Below are 19,664 nucleotides of genomic sequence, written 5' to 3'. Positions count from 1 at the left end.
TTTAGATAATAGATAATAATTACAATTGCCACAGTAAAGGGAAACGTTGATAACTCTAGAACAGTGGTCACTTTGAGTCAAAATGCAAGGCGAGATTAACCGCTCAGATTTCTTTTTAACATGACTTAAAAACACATAAGTGTTGACAATGGAGCAGTCAACTGCTGCTTTCTCTTTAGCAAAGCCCATGTTTAACACCTGCTTCATTCTTCAATCATACCTGTCTTGCAGTTAGCTGAGAAAATACCTCTCAAAAGGAAGGTTGAAGCCGATGGAAGTCAGGACGTAAAGGATTCTTTGAAGGCCCAGTGCAGTCAAAATGACGTTTTCCTGTTTTTGTATCATATTGTACAAGAGCTGATGAAACTAACACTCGAAAAGTGTGAAAATGTGATCAGTGTTATTTCAGTGTTATTTCCTGATAGCTGCTGTTTGAAAATGCAATATAGCATTAGAATGTACCAGAGGCCACCAAAATAGAGCTTGTTTGTCAAACATTTCTTAACCCGGGGGACAAGCCCCTCTGGACTTTTTCTTTGACATGCACACAGTACAACTTGCTCAATGCATGGGTCTTCAAGTGGTAAATCATATCTCCAAAACAATTCTTCTCCCTCTCCTTCTCTCCTCCCTCTGTTCCTTTCCTTCTTCATATCCTCCCTCACTTCCTTCTCATCCATTTTGCAGGCGACTGCAGAGCAGATCCGACTCGCCCAGATGATCTATGACAAGAATGATGCTGAGTTTGAGGACAAAGTGAACCAGGTGAGTGGGTGGGAATTTCAGAGGCCATTGTGACAGCTCTGAATGACGGCCTGTGTGTGTTGGGGTGTGTTTCACATTAAGAGAGAATACCTGTGACTGCATGTGCTGGGAAAAGGCAAGACCACACTCATAATTTAGGAAAAAAACAAAATATTTTGTCAATTTTAGACAACTTCAGGGTTTTCACCTCAAATCTAAGACCCTCTCTTTTTCTAATACTGACTGTTAGGCTATGACAGATTCCCCCTCCCCTTCTGTGACTATGTACACAGCTTATTGGTGTGTGTGTATGTGTGTGCTTGTGTGCGTGTCTCAGTGTGTGTAGTGTATTTGTATCAACGGTCTGTATAGACAGTGTCATTGTACACTGAGTATACAAAACATTAAGAACAGACAGACTACATGAATCCAGGTGGAAGCTATGATCCCATATTGATGTCACTTGTTAAGTCCACTTCAATCAGTGTAGATGAAGGGGAGGAGACAGGTTAAAGGAGGATTTCTAAGCCTTAAGACAATTGAGACATGGATTGTGTGCGCCATTCAGAGGTTGAATGGGCAAGACAAAAGTGCCTTTGAATGGGGTATGGTAGTAGGCCCTCCGGTTCGTGTCAAAAACTGCAACACTGCTGGGTGTTTTACACTCAACACGTTCCTGTGTGTATCAATAATGGTACACCACGCAAAGGACGTCCAGCCAACTTGACACAACTGTGGGAAGCGTTGGAGTCAACAATGGCCAGCATCCCTGTGGAACGCTTTCGACACCTTGTGGAGTCCATGTGCCGATGAATTCAGGCTGTTCTGAGGGCAGGGGGTGCAAGTCAATATTAGCAAGATGTTCTTAATATTCTATTATCTTTCATTGGATTCAAATAAAGCACTCAGAGTTGTATGTATGTCCACAGCTGATGGAGGTGACAGGAAAGATCCAGGATGAATGCATGGTAGCGCTCCACGACTGCAACGAAGATGTCAACAGAGCCATCAACTTCCTCCTTGAGAGCACCTCTGATACGGTAGGGCAGAGGGGACTGACGTTAATAACGCTACCTTTTCAATTTCCTTCAGCCACTTTCCTCCGGGTGGCTAGTCATCGCTAGCTTAGCGTCGCTCAGTCACCTCAACTTCCCTGAGACCTGGGTCGTATTCATTAGGCACCAATGGAAGAAAACTGACTGAAAAAGGGAGGGACTAGCCTACCTGAACTTTTCTGCCTTTGTTTTCTGGTTTAGTGATGCTCATTGTTGACTCATGAGAGTGGAGTGGCTGGTGGTAGCATGGTATGGAATGTAACCAGTTGCTACATAGCTTTTTTGCACTGACTCTCTTGCACAGACTCGATGTACACTCGCTGGACTCTCACACATACTAAGCTGACACTCCAACACACAGACACACACACATGCATATTGACGCACATGTACAGTGCATTCGGAAAGTATTCAGAGCCCTTGACTTTTTCCACATTTTGCTATGTTACAGCCTTATTCAGAAATTGATGAGAAAAACAGTTATTTAATCCATCTACATACAATAACCCATAATGACAAAGCGATAACAGGTATTTAGAATTTTTAGCAAATTTATAAAAAATAAACATAACTTATTTACTTAAGTATTCAGACCCTTTGCTATAAGACTCGAAATTGAGCTCAGGTGCTTCCTGTTTCCATTGATCATCCTTGATGTTTCTACAACTTGATTGGAGTCCAGCTGTGGTCAATTCAATTGATTGGACATGATTTGGAAAGGCACACACCTGTCTATGTAAGGTCCCACAGTTGATAGTGCATGTCAGAGCAAAAACCAAGCCATGAGGTCGAAGGGATTGTCCGTGACAGTATTGTGTCAAGGCACAGATCTGGGGAAGGGTACCAAAAAATGTCTACAGCGTTGAAGGTCCCCAAGAACACTGTGGCCTCCATCATTCTTAAATGAAAGAAGTTAGGAACCACCAAGTCTCTTCCTAGAGATGTCCTCCCTTCTAAACTAAATAATCAGGGAAGAAAGGCCTTGGTCAGGGAGGTGACCAAGAACCCGATGGTCACTCTGGCAGATCTCTAGAGTTCCTCTGTGGAGATGGGAGAACCTTCCAGAAGGACAACCATCTCTGCAGCACTCCGCCAATCAGGCCTTTATGGTAGAGCGGGCAGATGGAAGCCACTCCTCAGTAAATGGCACATGACAGCCTAAAAGCACCTAAAGGACTCTCAGACCATGAGAAACAAGACTCTCTGGTCTGATGAAACCAATATCAAACTCTTTAGGCCAAAATGCCAAGCGTCACATCTGGAGGAAACCTGGCACCATCCCTAAGGTGAAGCATGGTTATGGCAGCATCATGCTGTGGGGATGTTTTTCAGCGGCAGGTACTGGGAGACTAGTCAGAATTGAGGGAAAGATGAACAGAGCAAAGTTTTTTATTTATTTCACCATTATTTAACCAGGTAGGTCAGTTGAGAACAAGTTCTCATTTAAGTACAGTAGGGTCCTTGATGAAAATCTTCTCCAGAGCACTCAGGACCTCAGACTGGGAAGAAGGTTCACCTTCCAACAGGACAACGACCCTAAGCACACAGCCAAGACAACGCAGGATTGGCTTCGGGACAAGTCTCTAAATGTCCTTGAGGGGCCCAGCCAGAGTCCGGACTTGAACCCGATGGAACATCTCTGGAGAGACCTGAAAAGTGTGCAGTGACTTTTCCCATCGAACCTGACAGAGCTTGAGAGGATCTGCAGAGAAGAATGGGAGAAACTCCCCAAATACAGGTGTGCCTAGCTTGTCGCGTCATACCCAAGAAGACTCGAGGCTGTAATCGCTGCCAAAGGTGCTCCAGAAAAGTACTGAGAAAAGAGCCTGAAAACTTATGTAAATGTGGAATTCCAGTTTTTTTGTTTTTGCTTTGTCATTATGGGGTATTGTCTGTAGATTGATGAGAACAAAAACAATTTGATTAATTTTAGAATAAGGCTGTAACGTAACTAAATGTGGAAAAAGTGAAGGGGTCTGAATACTTTCCAAATACACTGTACATTCATATTCCTTCACACATTTCACATACGCTGCTACTACTCTGTTTATTATGTAGGCATAGTCACTTTATCCATACCTAAATGTGCGCATTACTTCAATTACCTCGACTAACCCTGTACCCCTGCAAATTGACTTGGGAACGGGTACCCCTTGTATATAGCCTCGTTAATGTTATTTTATAGTGTTAATATTTTTCCTTTAGGTTATTAGTAAATTGTTCGTAACCTTTTTTTAAAACTCTGCATTGTTGGTTACGGGCTCGTAAAGTAAGCATTTCACGTTAAGGTCTTCAGAGCGTGTGACAAATAACTTGATTTGATCTACATCTGTTAGAGTTGGAGCACAGATCTGATAGGACGGAAATATGTTCTCACGTTTTGTAATGGGACAGATGACATAATGTACCTAATACAATACTTCTATCTACAGTGGATTGAGTCAGCTTTAGGCAATGGATCTCTTAATGACCCTTGCCACATCCCCTTCCAATCAAGCCCAAGGGTGCTGTGCACATTGCTATATCTATCCAAGGAAACTGAAAATAGGGGCTTGTGCCAACTGTGCCAGGGGGACTTGTCCAGTTGGGTGATTGAATAAAGGCATATTGTGATTATTATTGATTTATTTATTTTACAGAAGGACAATGGAAAAAGTATTATGGCCTCTGAATCTAGGATGTACAGCACTTGTCACATGTTCTGTCAGCGCCTGAGTCAGTAGTAAAATAATCGAGGTGTTTCAGAGGAGAGCACCGCAGCACAGAGATCTCCACCCCACCACAGTTATGCTGTTGTTGTTTCTTGGAAGTCCTGAAATAGAAAGTGGGTCGTTTTGCTCCTATGTATGTAATCCTCCAATGATATAATCAGCTACTGCTGCCTGCCTGCCCTGTGGTCATTCATCCTTTGATATGTCAATGACATTGTGACACTGCAGTAGGAGGAGTACATATCCATTATTAATTTGACGTTGACTAGTTCAAGCAGTTGTAGGATCTGACTTAACTTTTACTCCTGCAATCTGTAGGTATTTTCCACTCTTTCCTCTCCTCTCCTAGCGCACCTCCCCTCCCATTCACTCACCTCCATTTCAGCATTTCACCCCCCCCCCCTCTCAAAGCCAATTAGGATCAATAAGGAGACATCAAAAGTCAGTCGCTTTCCCTCGCCCGCTCTCTCGCTCTCCCTCGCAAGCTCTCGCTCTCCCTCGCCCGCTCTCCCTCGTCCGCTCTCTCGCTCTCCCTCGCCCGCTCTAGCTCTCGCTCTCCCTCGCCCGCTGTCTCCCTCGTCCGCTCTCTCCCTCGTCCGCTCTCACTCCCTCGCCCGCTCTAGCTCTCGCTCTCCCTCGCCCGCTCTAGCTCTCGCTCTCTCTAGCTCTCGCTCTCTCTCTCTCAATTTTTTATTACATTTCAATTTAAGGGCTTTATTGGCATGGGAAACATATGTTTACATTGCCAAAGCAAGTGAAATAGCTAATAAACAAAAGTGAAACAAACAAAACAAAAAAAATATAGGGAACATTACACTCACAAAAGATCCAAAAGAATAAAGACATTTCAGATGTCATATTATGTGCAAATAGTTTAAGTACAAAAGTGAAAATATATAAACATAAATATGGGTTGTATTTACAATGGTGTTTGTTTTTAACATTTAACATTTAAGTCATTTAGCAGACGCTCTTATCCAGAGCGACTTACAAATTGGTGCATTCACCTTATGACATCCAGTGGAACAGCCACTTTACAATAGTGCATCTAAATCTTTTAAGGGGGGTGAGAAGGATTACTTTATCCTATCCTAGGTATTCCTTAAAGAGGTGGGGTTTCAGGTGTCTCCGGAAGGTCGTGATTGACTCCGCTGTCCTGGCGTCGTGAGGGAGTTTGTTCCACCATTGGGGGGCCAGAGCAGCGAACAGTTTTGACTGGGCTGAGCGGGAACTGTACTTCCTCAGTGGTAGGGAGGCGAGCAGGCCAGAGGTGGATGAACGCAGTGCCCTTGTTTGGGTGTAGGGCCTGATCAGAGCCTGGAGGTACTGAGGTGCCGTTCCCCTCACAGCTCCGTAGGCAAGCACCATGGTCTTGTAGCGGATGCGAGCTTCAACTGGAAGCCAGTGGAGAGAGCGGAGGAGCGGGGTGACGTGAGAGAACTTGGGAAGGTTGAACACCAGACGGGCTGCGGCGTTCTGGATGAGTTGTAGGGGTTTAATGGCACAGGCAGGGAGCCCAGCCAACAGCGAGTTGCAGTAATCCAGACGGGAGATGACAAGTGCCTGGATTAGGACCTGCGCCGCTTCCTGTGTGAGGCAGGGTCGTACTCTGCGGATGTTGTAGAGCATGAACCTACAGGAACGGGCCACCGCCTTAATGTTATTTGAGAACGACAGGGTGTTGTCCAGGATCACGCCAAGGTTCTTAGCGCTCTGGGAGGAGGACACAATGGAGTTGTCAACCGTGATGGCGAGATCATGGAACGGGCAGTCCTTCCCGGGAGGAAGAGCAGCTCCGTCTTGCCGAGGTTCAGCTTGAGGTGGTGATCCGTCATCCACACTGATATGTCTGCCAGACATGCAGAGATGCGATTCGCCACCTGGTTATCAGAAGGGGAAAGGAGAAGATTAATTGTGTGTCGTCTGCATAGCAATGATAGGAGAGACCATGTGAGGTTATGACAGAGCCAAGTGACTTGGTGTATAGCGAGAATAGGAGAGGGCCTAGAACAGAGCCCTGGGGACACCAGTGGTGAGAGCACGTGGTGAGGAGACAGATTCTCGCCACGCCACCTGGTAGGAGCGACCTGTCAGGTAGGACGCAATCAAGCGTGGGCCGCGCCGGAGATGCCCAACTCGGAGAGGGTGGAGAGGAGGATCTGATGGTTCACAGTATCGAAGGCAGCCGATAGGTCTAGAAGGATGAGAGCAGAGGAGAGAGAGTTAGCTTTAGCAGTGCGGAGCGCCTCCGTGATACAGAGAAGAGCAGTCTCAGTTGAATGACTAGTCTTGAAACCTGACTGATTTGGATCAAGAAGGTCATTCTGAGAGAGATAGCGGGAGAGCTGGCCAAGGACGGCACGTTCAAGAGATTTGGAGAGAAAAGAAAGAAGGGATACTGGTCTGTAGTTGTTGACATCGGAGGGATCGAGTGTAGGTTTTTTCAGAAGGGGTGCAACTCTCGCTCTCTTGAAGACGGAAGGGACGTAGCCAGCGGTCAGGGATGAGTTGATGAGCGAGGTGAGGTAAGGGAGAAGGTCTCCGGAAATGGTCTGGAGAAGAGAGGAGGGGATAGGGTCAAGCGGGCAGGTTGTTGGGCAGCCGACCGTCACAAGACGCGAGATTTCATCTGGAGAGAGAGGGGAGAAAGAGGTCAGAGCACAGGGTAGGGCAGTGTGAGCAGAACCAGCGGTGTCGTTTGACTTAGCAAACGAGGATCGGATGTCGTCGACCTTCTTTTCAAAATGGTTGACGAAGTCATCTGCAGAGAGGGAGGAGGGGGGGGGGAGGGGGAGGAGGATTCGGGAGGGAGGAGAAGGTGGCCTAAGAGCTTCCTAGGGTTAGAGGCAGATGCTTGGAATTTAGAGTGGTAGAAAGTGGCTTTAGCAGCAGAGACAGAAGAGGAAAATGTAGAGAGGAGGGAGTGAAAGGATGCCAGGTCCGCAGGGAGGCGAGTTTTCCTCCATTTCCGCTCGGCTGCCCGGAGCCCTGTTCTGTGAGCTCGCAATGAGTCGTCGAGCCACGGAGCGGGAGGGGAGGACCGAGCCGGCCTGGAGGATAGGGGACATAGAGAGTCAAAGGATGCAGAAAGGGAGGAGAGGAGGGTTGAGGAGGCAGAATCAGGAGATAGGTTGGAGAAGGTTTGAGCAGAGGGAAGAGATGATAGGATGGAAGAGGAGAGAGTAGCGGGGGAGAGAGAGCGAAGGTTGGGACGGCGCGATACCATCCGAGTAGGGGCAGTGTGGGAAGTGTTGCATGAGAGCGAGAGGGAAAAGGATACAAGGTAGTGGTCGGAGACTTGGAGGGGAGTTGCAATGAGGTTAGTGGAAGAACAGCATCTAGTAAAGATGAGGTCGAGCGTATTGCCTGCCTTGTGAGTAGGGGGGCAAGGTGAGAGGGTGAGGTCAAAAGAGGAGAGGAGTGGAAAGAAGGAGGCAGAGAGGAATGAGTCAAAGGTAGACGTGGGGAGGTTAAAGTCGCCCAGAACTGTGAGAGGTGAGCCGTCCTCAGGAAAGGAGCTTATCAAGGCATCAAGCTCATTGATGAACTCTCCGAGGGAACCTGGAGGGCGATAAATGATAAGGATGTTAAGCTTGAAAGGGCTGGTAACTGTGACAGCATGGAATTCAAAGGAGGCGATAGACAGATGGGTAAGGGGAGAAAGAGAGAATGACCACTTGGGAGAGATGAGGATCCCGGTGCCACCACCCCGCTGACCAGAAGCTCTCGGGGTGTGCGAGAACACGTGGGCGGACGAAGAGAGAGCAGTAGGAGTAGCAGTGTTATCTGTGGTGATCCATGTTTCCGTCAGTGCCAAGAAGTCGAGGGACTGGAGGGAGGCATAGGCTGAGATGAACTCTGCCTTGTTGGCCGCAGAGGCTACCGGAGACCTGGAACTCCACGTGGGTCGTGCGCGCTGGGACCACCAGATTAGGGTGGCCACGCGGTGTGGAGCGTTTGCATGGTCTGTGCAGAGAGGAGAGAACAGGGATAGACAGACACATAGTTGACAGGCTACAGAAGAGGCTATGCTAATGCAAAGGAGATTGGAATGACAAGTGGACTACACGTCTCGAATGTTCAGAAAGTTAAGCTTACGTAGCAAGAATCTTATTGACTAAAATGATTAAAATGATACAGTACTGCTGAAGTAGGCTAGCTGGCAGTGGCTGCGTTGTTGACTTTGTAGGCTAGCTGGCAGTGGCTACAGTGCTGCTATTCGGGGGCTGGCTGGCTAGCTAGCAGTGTTGATTACGTTACGTTGCGTTAAAAGAACGACAATAGCTGGCTAGCTAACCTAGAAAATCGCTCTAGACTACACAATTATCTTTGATACAAAGACGGCTATGTAGCTAGCTATGTAGCTAGCTACGATCAGACAAATCAAACCGTTGTACTGTAATGAAATGAAATGAAATGTGATACTACCTGTGGAGCGAAGCGGAATGCGACCGGGTTGTTGAGTGCGGAAGTTCTATTCGGTAGACGTTGGCTAGCTGTTGGCTAGCTAGCAGTGTCTCCATCGTAATAGTAGCACACTTTTTTCTTTGTTCCTTGAGAACTCAGCGCCATTTTACATCACAGACGGGCGAAAAGCGGCAGCTGTTTGTTCTTTACTTTTCTTGTGGCAACAGGTCACAAATCTTGCTGCTGTGGTATTTCACCCAATAGATATGAGAGTTGATCAAAATTGGGTTTGTTTTCAAATTCTTTGTGGGTCTGTGTAATCTGAGGGAAATATGTGTCTCTATGGACATATATATTCTCTCTCTCGCTGTCTTTCGCTCGCTCTCTCGTTCTCTCTCTCTCTCGTTCTCTCTCTCTCTCTCGTTCATTCTCTCTCTCGTCCTCTCGCTCTCACTCTCTCTCGTTCTCTCTGTCATTTCTTTCCTCTCTCTATCTCTCTCTCTCTCTCAGACCTCATGGGAGACAGTTGGGAAGAAGAAACCCCTAGCGAAGGACGGCCCGACGGAGGGCAAGGAGAACCGGGAGAAGAGAGGAGGAGAGCGAGAGGGCAGCAGGGGCCGCGGAGGGAGCAATCGGAGAGGCAGGGGGGCCAGCAACCGCAGCCGCCAGGTTGAGAGAGGTTAGGGGGTCACGGAATAAAATTCTATGCATATGTTAATGAACAAGGCACTATAACACTAGGTCTAATTGATCACCTAAGAGCCAGGAAGAATGATAAGTCAGTAAGCTGTCGAGGATTTGAGTTATTCAACCATGGTGTGGTTAGTACAGTTACAGTTAGTGTGTTTATTCTCATTGGCGGTACTTTAGATTAGAGAACACTACATAGAGCACTTACTAAGAATGAATAGCCAGCCAATTTGTCATTAAGCAATTAGTTTGTCATCAATGCACTATTCAGCAGAATTGCTTACTAGGCAGCACATAGCTTTGTACTGACCTTAAATCACTAAATCATCTCTCTGTTGGTCTCTCCCCACTTCTCTCCTTCTCTATCGCTATCCCTCTGTCTCTGTCTCCCTCTTTGTCCCTCCCCACCTCGCTTTCTCGCTCCTTCGCTCTGTGTCTCCCTGTGCAGTGCGGCCAGAGGAAAATGGTGTGGAGGCGATCCCTGGCCCTTTGGACAGAGTGTCAGAGCGAGGTCGCAGGGGAGGAAGAGGGGGTAGAGGTGAGTGTCAATTAGTGGCACTTTCTCATATGTTCCAGTCAACACTCCCAGGTAACTTAAGTGCTCTCTTAACTTCACACAATTTTTCTGGTGCCATGCTTACTATGTGTTGACGTTGTGCGGGTCTGTGTGCTTCAGTTGGATCTGGAGGCAGAGGAAGGGGCAGGGCACCAGTGGGTAGCAGGTTCTCAGCCCAGGGAATGGGGTGAGTTCTGTAAATACACAAACAAACTCGTACACACACAACTGTCCTTTTCTGGTTCCTCGTACACCAGTTCTTCTTAAACCTAAACTTCACCTACCCTCATCCTCTCTCTCTCTCCTCAGGACCTTTAACCCAGCAGACTACACCCCAGAACAGGGGACAGGGACCACACAAGGTGACGCTTGGGAGTCAGGGGCCAACAACAGCAACAGCACAGACGGGACAGGTGAGGCTTCACACAGAGAAGGATCATGAAACTCTCTGGGTTCTTCAAAAAGTAGTAGTGTTCTTCGTTTTGCTCTACGACCCCCACAAGTCTGAAGTCGGTACTGCCGATCTGCCGACTTCTGTCAATAGCGTCCGAACAGTTTCGGCTACACACAAATATGACCCCTCTACGGAAAGATGAGACTCTCAGGAACACGTACATGTCAGTTGTTTTGCTCTAGGACGCTCACAAGACTAATCTGAAGGTAGCCCGGTACCAGTTTAAAAAGTGAATGGAAGTATACACAGAGTACACAAAACATTAAGAACACCGGCACTTTCCATTACATAGACTGACCAGGTGAATCCAGGTGAAAGCTATGATCCCTTATTGATGTAACTTGTTAAATCCACTTCGATCCGTGTAGATGAAGGGGGTGACACAAGTTCAAGGAGGATTTTTAAGCCTTGACAATCGAGACTTGGATTGTGTATGTCTGCCATTATGAGTATGAATGGGCAAAATATTTAAGTGCCTTTGAATGGGGTATGGTAGTAGGTGCTAGGCGCTCCGGTTTGTGACAAGAACTGCAACGCTGCTGAGTCTTTCACGCTCAACAGTTTCCCGTGTGTATCAAGAATGGTCCACCACCCAAAGGACATCCAGCCAACTTGACACAACTGTGGGAAGCATTGGAGTCAACATGGGCCAGCATCCCTGTGGAACGCTTTCGACATCTTGTAGAGTCCATGGCCTGATGAATTGAGTCTGTTCTGTGGGCAAAGGGGTGGGGGGTGCAACTCAATATTAGGAAGGTGTTCCTAATGTTTGGTGTACTCAGTGTATATGGAAGTACACTACAAAAGTATGTGGACACCCCTTCAAATGAGTGGATTTGGCTATTTCAGCCACACCCATTGTTGACAGGTGTATAAAATCAAGCACACAGCCATGCAATCTCCATAGACAAGCAGTGGCAGTAGAGTGGCCTGTACTGAAGAGCTCAGTGACTTTCAACCTGGGACTGTCATAGGATGCCACCTTTCCAACAAGTCAGTTCATCAAATTTCTGCCCTGCCTGAGCTGCCCTAGTCAACTGTAATTGCTGTTACTGTGAAGTGGAAACGTCTCTAGGAGCAACAATGGCTCAGCCTCGATGTGGTAGGCCACATAAGCTCACAGAACGCGACCCCAGAGTGCTGAAGCGCCTAAAAAGCGTCTGTCCTCGGTTGCAACACTCCATTCCAAACTGCCTCTGGAAGCAACGTCAGCACAAGAACTGTTCTTCGGGAGCATCATGAAATGGGTTTCCATGGCCAAGCAGCCACACACAAACCTAAGGTCACCATGCGCAATGCCAAGAGTCGGCTGGAGTGGTTTAAAGCTTGCGGCCATTGGACTCTAGAGCAGTGGAAACGCGTTCTCTGGAGTGATGAATCGCACTTCGTCTGGCAGTTCGACGGACAAATCTGGGTTTGCCGGATGCCAGGAGAACGCTACCTGCCCCAGTGCATAGTGACAACTGTAAAGTTTTGTGGAGGAGGAATAATGGTCTGGGGCTGTTTTTCATAGTTTGTGCTAGACCCCTTAGTTCCAGTGAAGGGAAATCTTAATGCTACAGCATACAGTGACATTCTAGGTGATTCTGTGCTTCCAACTCTGGAAACGTTTTGGGGAAGGCACTTTCCTGTTTCAGCATGGCAATGCCCCCGTGCACAAAGCGAGATCCATACAGAAATGGTTTGTCGAGATCGGTGTGGAAGAACTTGAATGGCCTGCACAGAGCCCTGACCTCAACCTCATTGAACACCTTTGGGATGAATTGGAATGCTGACTGTGAGCCAGGCCTAATCCCCCCACATCAGTGCCTGACCTCACTAATGCTCTTGTGGCTGAATGGAGTCCCTGCAGCAATGTTTCAACATGTAGTGGAAAGCCTTCTCATAAGAGTGAAGGCTGTTATAGCAGCAAAGAGGGGACCAACTCAATATTAATGCCCATGATTTTGGAATGAGATGTTCGGCGAGCAGTTGTCCACATACTTTTGGCCATGTAGTTTAGTGCACTAAAAAAGGTGTGGGTAAATGTAAATTTAAAAAAATCATTATTTTCTCTCAGATATAGGACAGACACTTCAAAACAAACTTCCTTTTGATAATTGTTTTTGACCATCTGTTTTTCCATGTATTAATCTGTTATTTAATGTGTTTCATTTGGCTAATAGCAGTAAGGCCAAATTCAATGGTTACTTATTTATTTTATACCTAAAGGGGTCCTAAAATTCTAAATCCTTGACATGACCATCTTAAAACAATTCCAGATGTTAGCTTAGTAGGAGGAAACCATCTCAATTGCATTTCCTTGATTCGTCGCATCCTCTCGTCTCTGTCTCAAAACCCATTAAATGAGAAGGTCAGAGGTCCCTCTAGGGCTGTGGTGGTCACAAAATGTTGTCAGCCTGTGATTGTCAAGCAAGTAACTGACAGTCTCACGGTAATTGACCATTAATCAACATAAACACATTTAGCATATCCTGGCTTCCACACACAGCCTACAAGCCACTGATGCAGACCTTTGGAACATCTACATTTTAAAAAGTCTAATAAATCCATATAATATAGCCTACACCTTCATAATAAATCCATTATTTATTTTAGACAGGTCTAAAGAAGCATGATATGAAGAAAGTGTAGTCTATTTCAGAAGAACAGAATAGCATTATCGGAGTTGTCCTTATGTTGAATAGAAAGGATATTTTCTCCAAATGATTTGAGGGAGTGCGCACATGCGGCTATTTTGTATTGAGCCGTTAACAAATAAGTATTCCTATATGCTTAATTTAGAGTTACATTAATAACTTTAGTTGTTCTACAAACGTTGGCCTATATGTTCAGATTTTTAATACATTGTAAGGCCACTCTAATGATGATTTGAAAAAAGTTGCTTGAAAGGCATGAGTTCTACCTTGTTTTTTTGTGCAGACTGTACACACTACATCATTCACAATTTGACAAGCACTTGATAATGCCTAGAATTTCACTGCGGCATCCCCTTTGTGGCCATAATGCACCCTAAAAAAATCCATGCCTTTTACGGCCAGTGGCCGTTGTCCCCTTCTCCCTGAGTGCTACGTGCTCCTAATCACCTCTCACTCACATGGCTCTCCATCACGTGATCGGGTCTTTCTCAGGCTACAAGTGAAGACAGACACACATCGGGAATGCAACTGCGCACGTCCTTGTCCAATTCCGAGGTGCATATTGAAGATGTTGGAAGAACTGTTCATATTTACTTTTCGTCAGTCAACAAGATGAGTAGGCCTAAAGAAAAGCAAAAGCACTAGCCTATATCTACTATCCCCAATAGTACAAATGTTGACCTATTCTAATCTGTGTGAGAAATAAATATTCCAAATATAGTCTGGGACAGTTGTGGGATGTGATAGATCCCAAATTAATACAACCACTAGCATCAACAAAAAAAACTTTTTTTACGCAATGTGGCTTACCCAACAGAGTAAGTGCTAGAGGCGTCACTACAGATCCGGGTTCGATCCCGGGTTAGGGAAGGGTTTGGGGGATGTCCTTGTCCCATCATGCTCTAGCCACTCCTTGTGGCGGCCGGGCACATGCACGCTGACTTCGATCGCCAGCTGTACTGTGTTTCCTCCGACACATTGGTGTGGCTGGTTTCCGGGTTAAGCGAGCCGTGTGTCAAAAAGCAGTGCAACCTTCGCCTCTCCTGAGTCCGTACGGGAGTTGCAGCGACGGGACAAGACTGTAACTACCAATTTGGATATCATGAAATTTGGGGGAAAAGGGGGGTAAAAAGTGCTTAAATAAATGTAAGAAAACATTGCAAATGGAGAACACTTTTCCAGTGGTTCATTTTCATGCCAGTCAGAGATGCTATTCTCCTGTTATAAATATAAGCAATGTGTTTAATATTAGGAAAAATGATAAATAAATATAGTAGGCCTACCCTATAGAAATCTGATGGGGTCCTCCTCTTTTTAATAGTGGCCATCCCTCTGTTTTCTCACACAATTGCATAGCCTATACAAATGTTGTTGCAACATGAGCTCATGGGCTCTCATGAAGTTTTTGATTAGATTTGCGTTGATGTCAGAGTGATTAGAGGGACAATAGAGTGCTGAGTACCAGGCAGTTAGCAAGTATGGTGGGCTACTAATGACCATCAGCAGCATCAGAGCTTGGATAAACCTAAATACCATGACTAAACGGTCACGTGGAATTTGACTGCCTTCGTAACCGCCAATGTGGCGGTAATACGGTCACCGCAACAGCCCTAGGTCCCTCCCCTCTCAACTTCTTATCCAATGGGTTTTGAGACAAGGAGAGAACGTGAAGATTCAAGAAAATGCAATTGAGATTCTCCAATTATTTCCTCCATTTCTCACATCCACTCTTCTCCCCCAATGTGCTTTGAGAGGAAGGTTCATCCCTTTGGGCTCCAATGCACTTTTGAGGAAAGGCAAGGAGTGGAGGAATCAAGGACCGAGGAAGCAAGCATTTGCCGGCTAATTTTCAGACTCTGACATGCAGACCAACGCTTAGTGTTTACTGATTAATTTCATTATTGATTATTATTAATATTGTCAATGATTTTCTTGACAAAACGCATTGTATTATTAGTTGACTAAATGCATAAACAGTCCTTGCTTCTAGGCAAGACAAAGAAACCTGCGGTGTCCATATTTCAAGTGACATTTTGAATCACATATAGATGTTTTGTTGTTGCTAGGTGGAGTTATGGTTAAGAGCGTCTGCTAAATGACTTAAATGTAAATGTAATGGTCTCATTGTGCCTATTTAAACTTTTATTTCTGTAACTACACGTGAAGCTGTATATCAAACTATTTTGAAATGTTTACCCTAATGTCACACATGGGCCCCTTTTTATTTATAGAAAGACCCATTTTCTCTTGTATAGTTTTCTGGAACGTTTTGACCGGTAGGTGTTCATTGGTCAGGATGTTTTATTGTTGTATTTCTAATGGGGCACTGTAGACTGTTGCTAGGGAAATGTCCCTAGCAATGCCGCTGAATTACAGTCCATGTTCACAAACGCCTCTCCAAGAAGCCCTTGTGTTGTTTCCATTAATCTCTGAGCTCTGACCCCTCTCTGGTGTGCTCCCTGCAGTGGCCTGGAGGAGTACTCTGGAAGACTGGGCTGCTGAGGACTGGAGCGAAGAGATGAGTGTGAGTCTGGGTAATGGGGACTGGGAAGTAGTAGTGGTCAGGGGGTGGAAGGAGCTTTGTCTTATGTTCACATTTTGGACATTTATTTTCCAGATGGAACACATACATGACCAGGGCTGTGAAGTGCGACCACCATATGCGAACTCAAATTTTAAAATGGGAGCACCAGTGTTCCTAGAAAAATCACCCACATAATTTGTGTAACCTTTTGTATTACCTCATTAGCTAGCTAGCTAACAACCTGGTAACATTATCAGTATATCCAAACATTTGAGGGCACAGGAAGGACGGGAAAGGGATAGCTTCTTCAGGAGATCAATGATCATAGCAATTAATGAATGACAGCTCTTGCATGTTGTCGTCACAAATGTTCTTAAAGAGATGGTGTACAATTTTCAATGTAATGCATCGCAATAGGAAAATGGTTATTTTACATAATGTAGAAACCAACTATTCCACAAATGACTTTTTCATTTCAATTACATTTGAGCTTTTTATAATAAACAAATGTATTTACAGGGTTACATATTCGTTTTTAGGGAACAACATGTGCTTCAGAAGTAGCTGGAATTCATATAGGCTGTATCTCAATCGATTTAACAAAAATGTATTTTCTGGTGCTCCTGAATTTTATGTTCTCTTTACCTTTTTAAAGTGGGGAGCACCAGTGATATCAATTAAATGTTTGAATTTAGTTCATACAGTGTGACTTCAAAAGGTTTAACAAAACTATAGTTGGCCTTATGTCCCACAACTTGGTCTATTACATTTGTCAATAACTCTCTGTCTTCCCTCAGCTCTCCGAGACCAAAGTGTTCACCGCCTCAAGTGCACCTGCACCTCAGAACCACCTCACACCTGGGCAAAGGTAACTCCCAGCTCACCATCCGCACGACTAACTAGGGTACCCACCCGTCACATATCAACACTGCTTTTTAGGCCTCCCGAGTGGCACTGCATTGCAGTGCTAGCTGTGCCACTAGAGATGCTGGTTCGAGTCCAGCTAGCTGCGACAGAGAGACCCACAGGGCAGCGCAAAATTGGCCCAGCGTCGTCAGGATTAGGGGAGGGTTTGGCCGGCAGGGATGTTCTTGTCCCATCACACACTAGCTACTCCTGTGGCGGGCTGGGCGCAGTGTACACTGACACGGTCGCCAGGTGTTTCTTCCAACGCAATGGTTCGGCTGGCTTCCGGGTTAAACGGGCGTTGTGTCAAGACCTTTCTTCACCTCTCCCGAGTCTGCACAGGAGTTGCAGCAATGGGACAAGACTGTAACTACCAATTGGATACCACGAAATTGGGGAGAAAAAGGGGTTAAAAAATAAGAATATATATATCAAAAATAAAATAAAAAACACTGCTTTTGGTGTTGTGTAAATATGGGGAAAATACCAGCCCAGTGGTACACAAAATAACAGCTTGACCTCTTTGCCAGTTTTATTCCATGCAGTGATATGTTTGGCCCAGCTGCTTTGGTAGATACATTTGGATGTGCATAATAAGTAGGAAGGACGTATGGACCCTTCCCTTGAGACATGGTCCCCGTTATGACTGTGTTGATTTTAATCAGACTTTCTCCGTAGTGGGTATGTGTGCAATAGAAATAGTATCATGTGTTGTAATAATGATATGTGTCTCCTGTAGTCTGGACCTGCCCTCTCTGCTGCAGAAGCCAGTGGGAGAAGGAAGAGGAGGAGGAGGAGGGGATGCCCCCTCTACACAGAGCCTGGTTTTCACCAACTCCCACCATCACCCCCCCCGCAACGGGTCGGCCATTGGCACAGGCAGCACCAGCTATGCACACGCCGCCCTGGTGAGCCATACTCGTGCCCTTTAAAACCATTCAGATACATACACCATATGACCAAAAGTATGTAGACACCTGCTCGTCGAACATCTCATTCCAAAACCATGGGCATTAATATGGAGTTGGTCCCCAGTTTTGCTGCTATAACAGCCTCCTCTCAACTAGATGTTGGAATATTGCTGCGGGGACTTGCTTCCATTTAGCTAAAAGAGCAGTAGTTAGGTCGGGCACTGGTGTTGGGTGATTGGGCCTGGCTCGCAGTCAGCGTTCCAAAGGTTTTCGATGGGGTTGAAGTCAGGGCTCTGTGCAGTTCAGTCAAGTTCTTCCACACCGATCTCGACAAACCATTTCTGTATGGACCTTGATTTGTGCATGGGGCATTGTCATGCTGAAACAGGAAAGGTCCTTACCCAAACTGTTGCCACAAAGTTGGAAGCACAAAATCGTCTAGAATGTCATTGTATGCAGTAGGGTTAATATTTCCCTTCACTGGAACTATGCATTGGGGCAGGTAGCGTTCTCCTGGAATGCGCTGAACCCATATTCGTCCGTCGGACTGCCAGATGGTGAAGTGTGATTCATCACTCCAGAGAACGCGTTTTCACTGCTCCAGAGTCCAATGGCAGCGAGCTTTAGACCACTCCAGCTGACGCTTGGCATTGCGCATGGTGATCTTAGGCTTGCGTGCGGCTGGTCAGCCATGGAAACCCATTTCATGAAGCTTCCAACGAGCATTCTATGCTGGTGCCATGTTGAAAGTCATCTGAGCTCTTCAGTAAGGCCATTCAACGCCAATGTTTGTCAATGGCGATTGCATGGCTGTGTGCTCAATCTTGTGGCTGAACTGGCCGAATCCACTACTTTGAAAGGGTGTCCACATACTTTTGTATATACATTTCCTTCGGAAAGTATTCAGACCCCTTGACTTTTTCCACATTTTGTTACGTTAAAGCCTTATTCTAAAATGGATTAAATAAAAACTAATGACAAAGCGAAAACAAGTTTTTAGAAATGTTTGCAAATTTATTACAAATAAAAATCAGATACCTTATTTACATAAGTATTCAGACCTTTTGCTATGAGACTAGAAATTGAGCTCAGGTGCTTCTTGTTTCCATTGATCATCCTTGAGATGTTTCTACAACTTCATTGGAGTCCACCTGTGGTAAATTCAATTGATTGGACATGATTTGGAAAGGCACACACCTGTCTATGTAAGGTCCCACAGTTGACAGTGCATGCCAGAGCAAAAACCGAACCATGAGGTCGAAGGAATTGTCCGTAGAGCTCCGAGACAGGATTGTGTCGCGGCACAGATCTGGGGAAGGGTACCAAAACATTTCTGCAGCATTCAAGGTCCCCAAGAACACAGTGGCCTCCATCATTCTTAAATGGAAGAAGTTTGAACCACCAAGACTCTCCCTAGACCTGGCCGCCGGGCCAAACTGAGCAATCGGGGGAGAAGGGTCTTGGTCAGGGAGGTGACCAAGTACCCGATGGTCACTCTGACAGAGCTCCAGAGGCCTTTTTGGTAGAGTGACCAGACGTAAGCCTCTCCTCAGTAAAAGGCACATGACAGCCCGCTTGGAGTTTGCCAAAAGGCCCCTAAAGACACTCAGACCATAAGAAAGAAGATTCTCTGGTCTGATGAAACCAAGATCGAACTCTTTGGCCTGAATGCCAAGCAACACATCTGGAGGAAACCTGGCACCATCCCTACAGTGAAGCATGATGGTGGCAGCATCATGCTGTGGGGATGTTTTTCAGCGGCAGGGACTGGAAGACGAGTTAGGATCGAGGGAAAGATGAACAGAGCAAAGTACAGAGAGATCCTTGATGAAAACCTGCTCCAGGGTGCTGGGGCGAAGGTTCACCAAGTCTCTGAATGTCCTTGAGTGGCCCAGCCTGAGCCCCGAAATGAACATCTCTGGAGAGACCTGAAAATAGCTTTGAAGCAACGCTCCCCATCCAAACTGACAGAGCTTGAGAGGATCTGCAGAGAAGAATGGGAGAAACTCCCCAAATACAGGTGGGCCAAGCATGTAGCGTCATACCATATCATATCGCTGCCAAAGG

The 19,664-nt window shown here is 46.0% G+C and overlaps 1 protein-coding gene across 4 annotated transcripts in view; it reads left to right on the top strand.

Moving 5' to 3' along the window:
• The window catches only part of ubap2a (ubiquitin associated protein 2a), a 40,501-nt gene that overhangs the window by 10,967 nt on the left and 9,870 nt on the right, over positions 1 to 19,664 (top strand). For 2 of the 4 annotated variants that reach the window (XM_065001627.1, XM_029682423.2), the window contains exons 3-11: positions 688 to 765; positions 1,674 to 1,784; positions 9,428 to 9,596; positions 10,056 to 10,145; positions 10,284 to 10,350; positions 10,473 to 10,576; positions 15,722 to 15,780; positions 16,578 to 16,648; positions 17,426 to 17,594. In XM_065001627.1, the coding sequence (XP_064857699.1) occupies positions 688 to 765; positions 1,674 to 1,784; positions 9,428 to 9,596; positions 10,056 to 10,145; positions 10,284 to 10,350; positions 10,473 to 10,576; positions 15,722 to 15,780; positions 16,578 to 16,648; positions 17,426 to 17,594 (918 nt within the window). Of the gene's footprint in view, positions 1 to 687; positions 766 to 1,673; positions 1,785 to 9,427; positions 9,597 to 10,055; positions 10,197 to 10,283; positions 10,351 to 10,472; positions 10,577 to 15,721; positions 15,781 to 16,577; positions 16,649 to 17,425; positions 17,595 to 19,664 lie in introns of all 4 variants that reach the window. The other 2 variants (XM_029682424.2, XM_029682422.2) reach the window with 1 other exon arrangement.

The sequence above is a fragment of the Oncorhynchus nerka genome, linkage group LG15 (assembly GCF_034236695.1).
Source record: "Oncorhynchus nerka isolate Pitt River linkage group LG15, Oner_Uvic_2.0, whole genome shotgun sequence".
NCBI classification, from domain to species: Eukaryota; Metazoa; Chordata; class Actinopteri; order Salmoniformes; family Salmonidae; genus Oncorhynchus; species Oncorhynchus nerka.
Note: the sequence above shows the minus strand (reverse complement) of the source record. Positions and strands in the feature narration are given on the sequence as shown.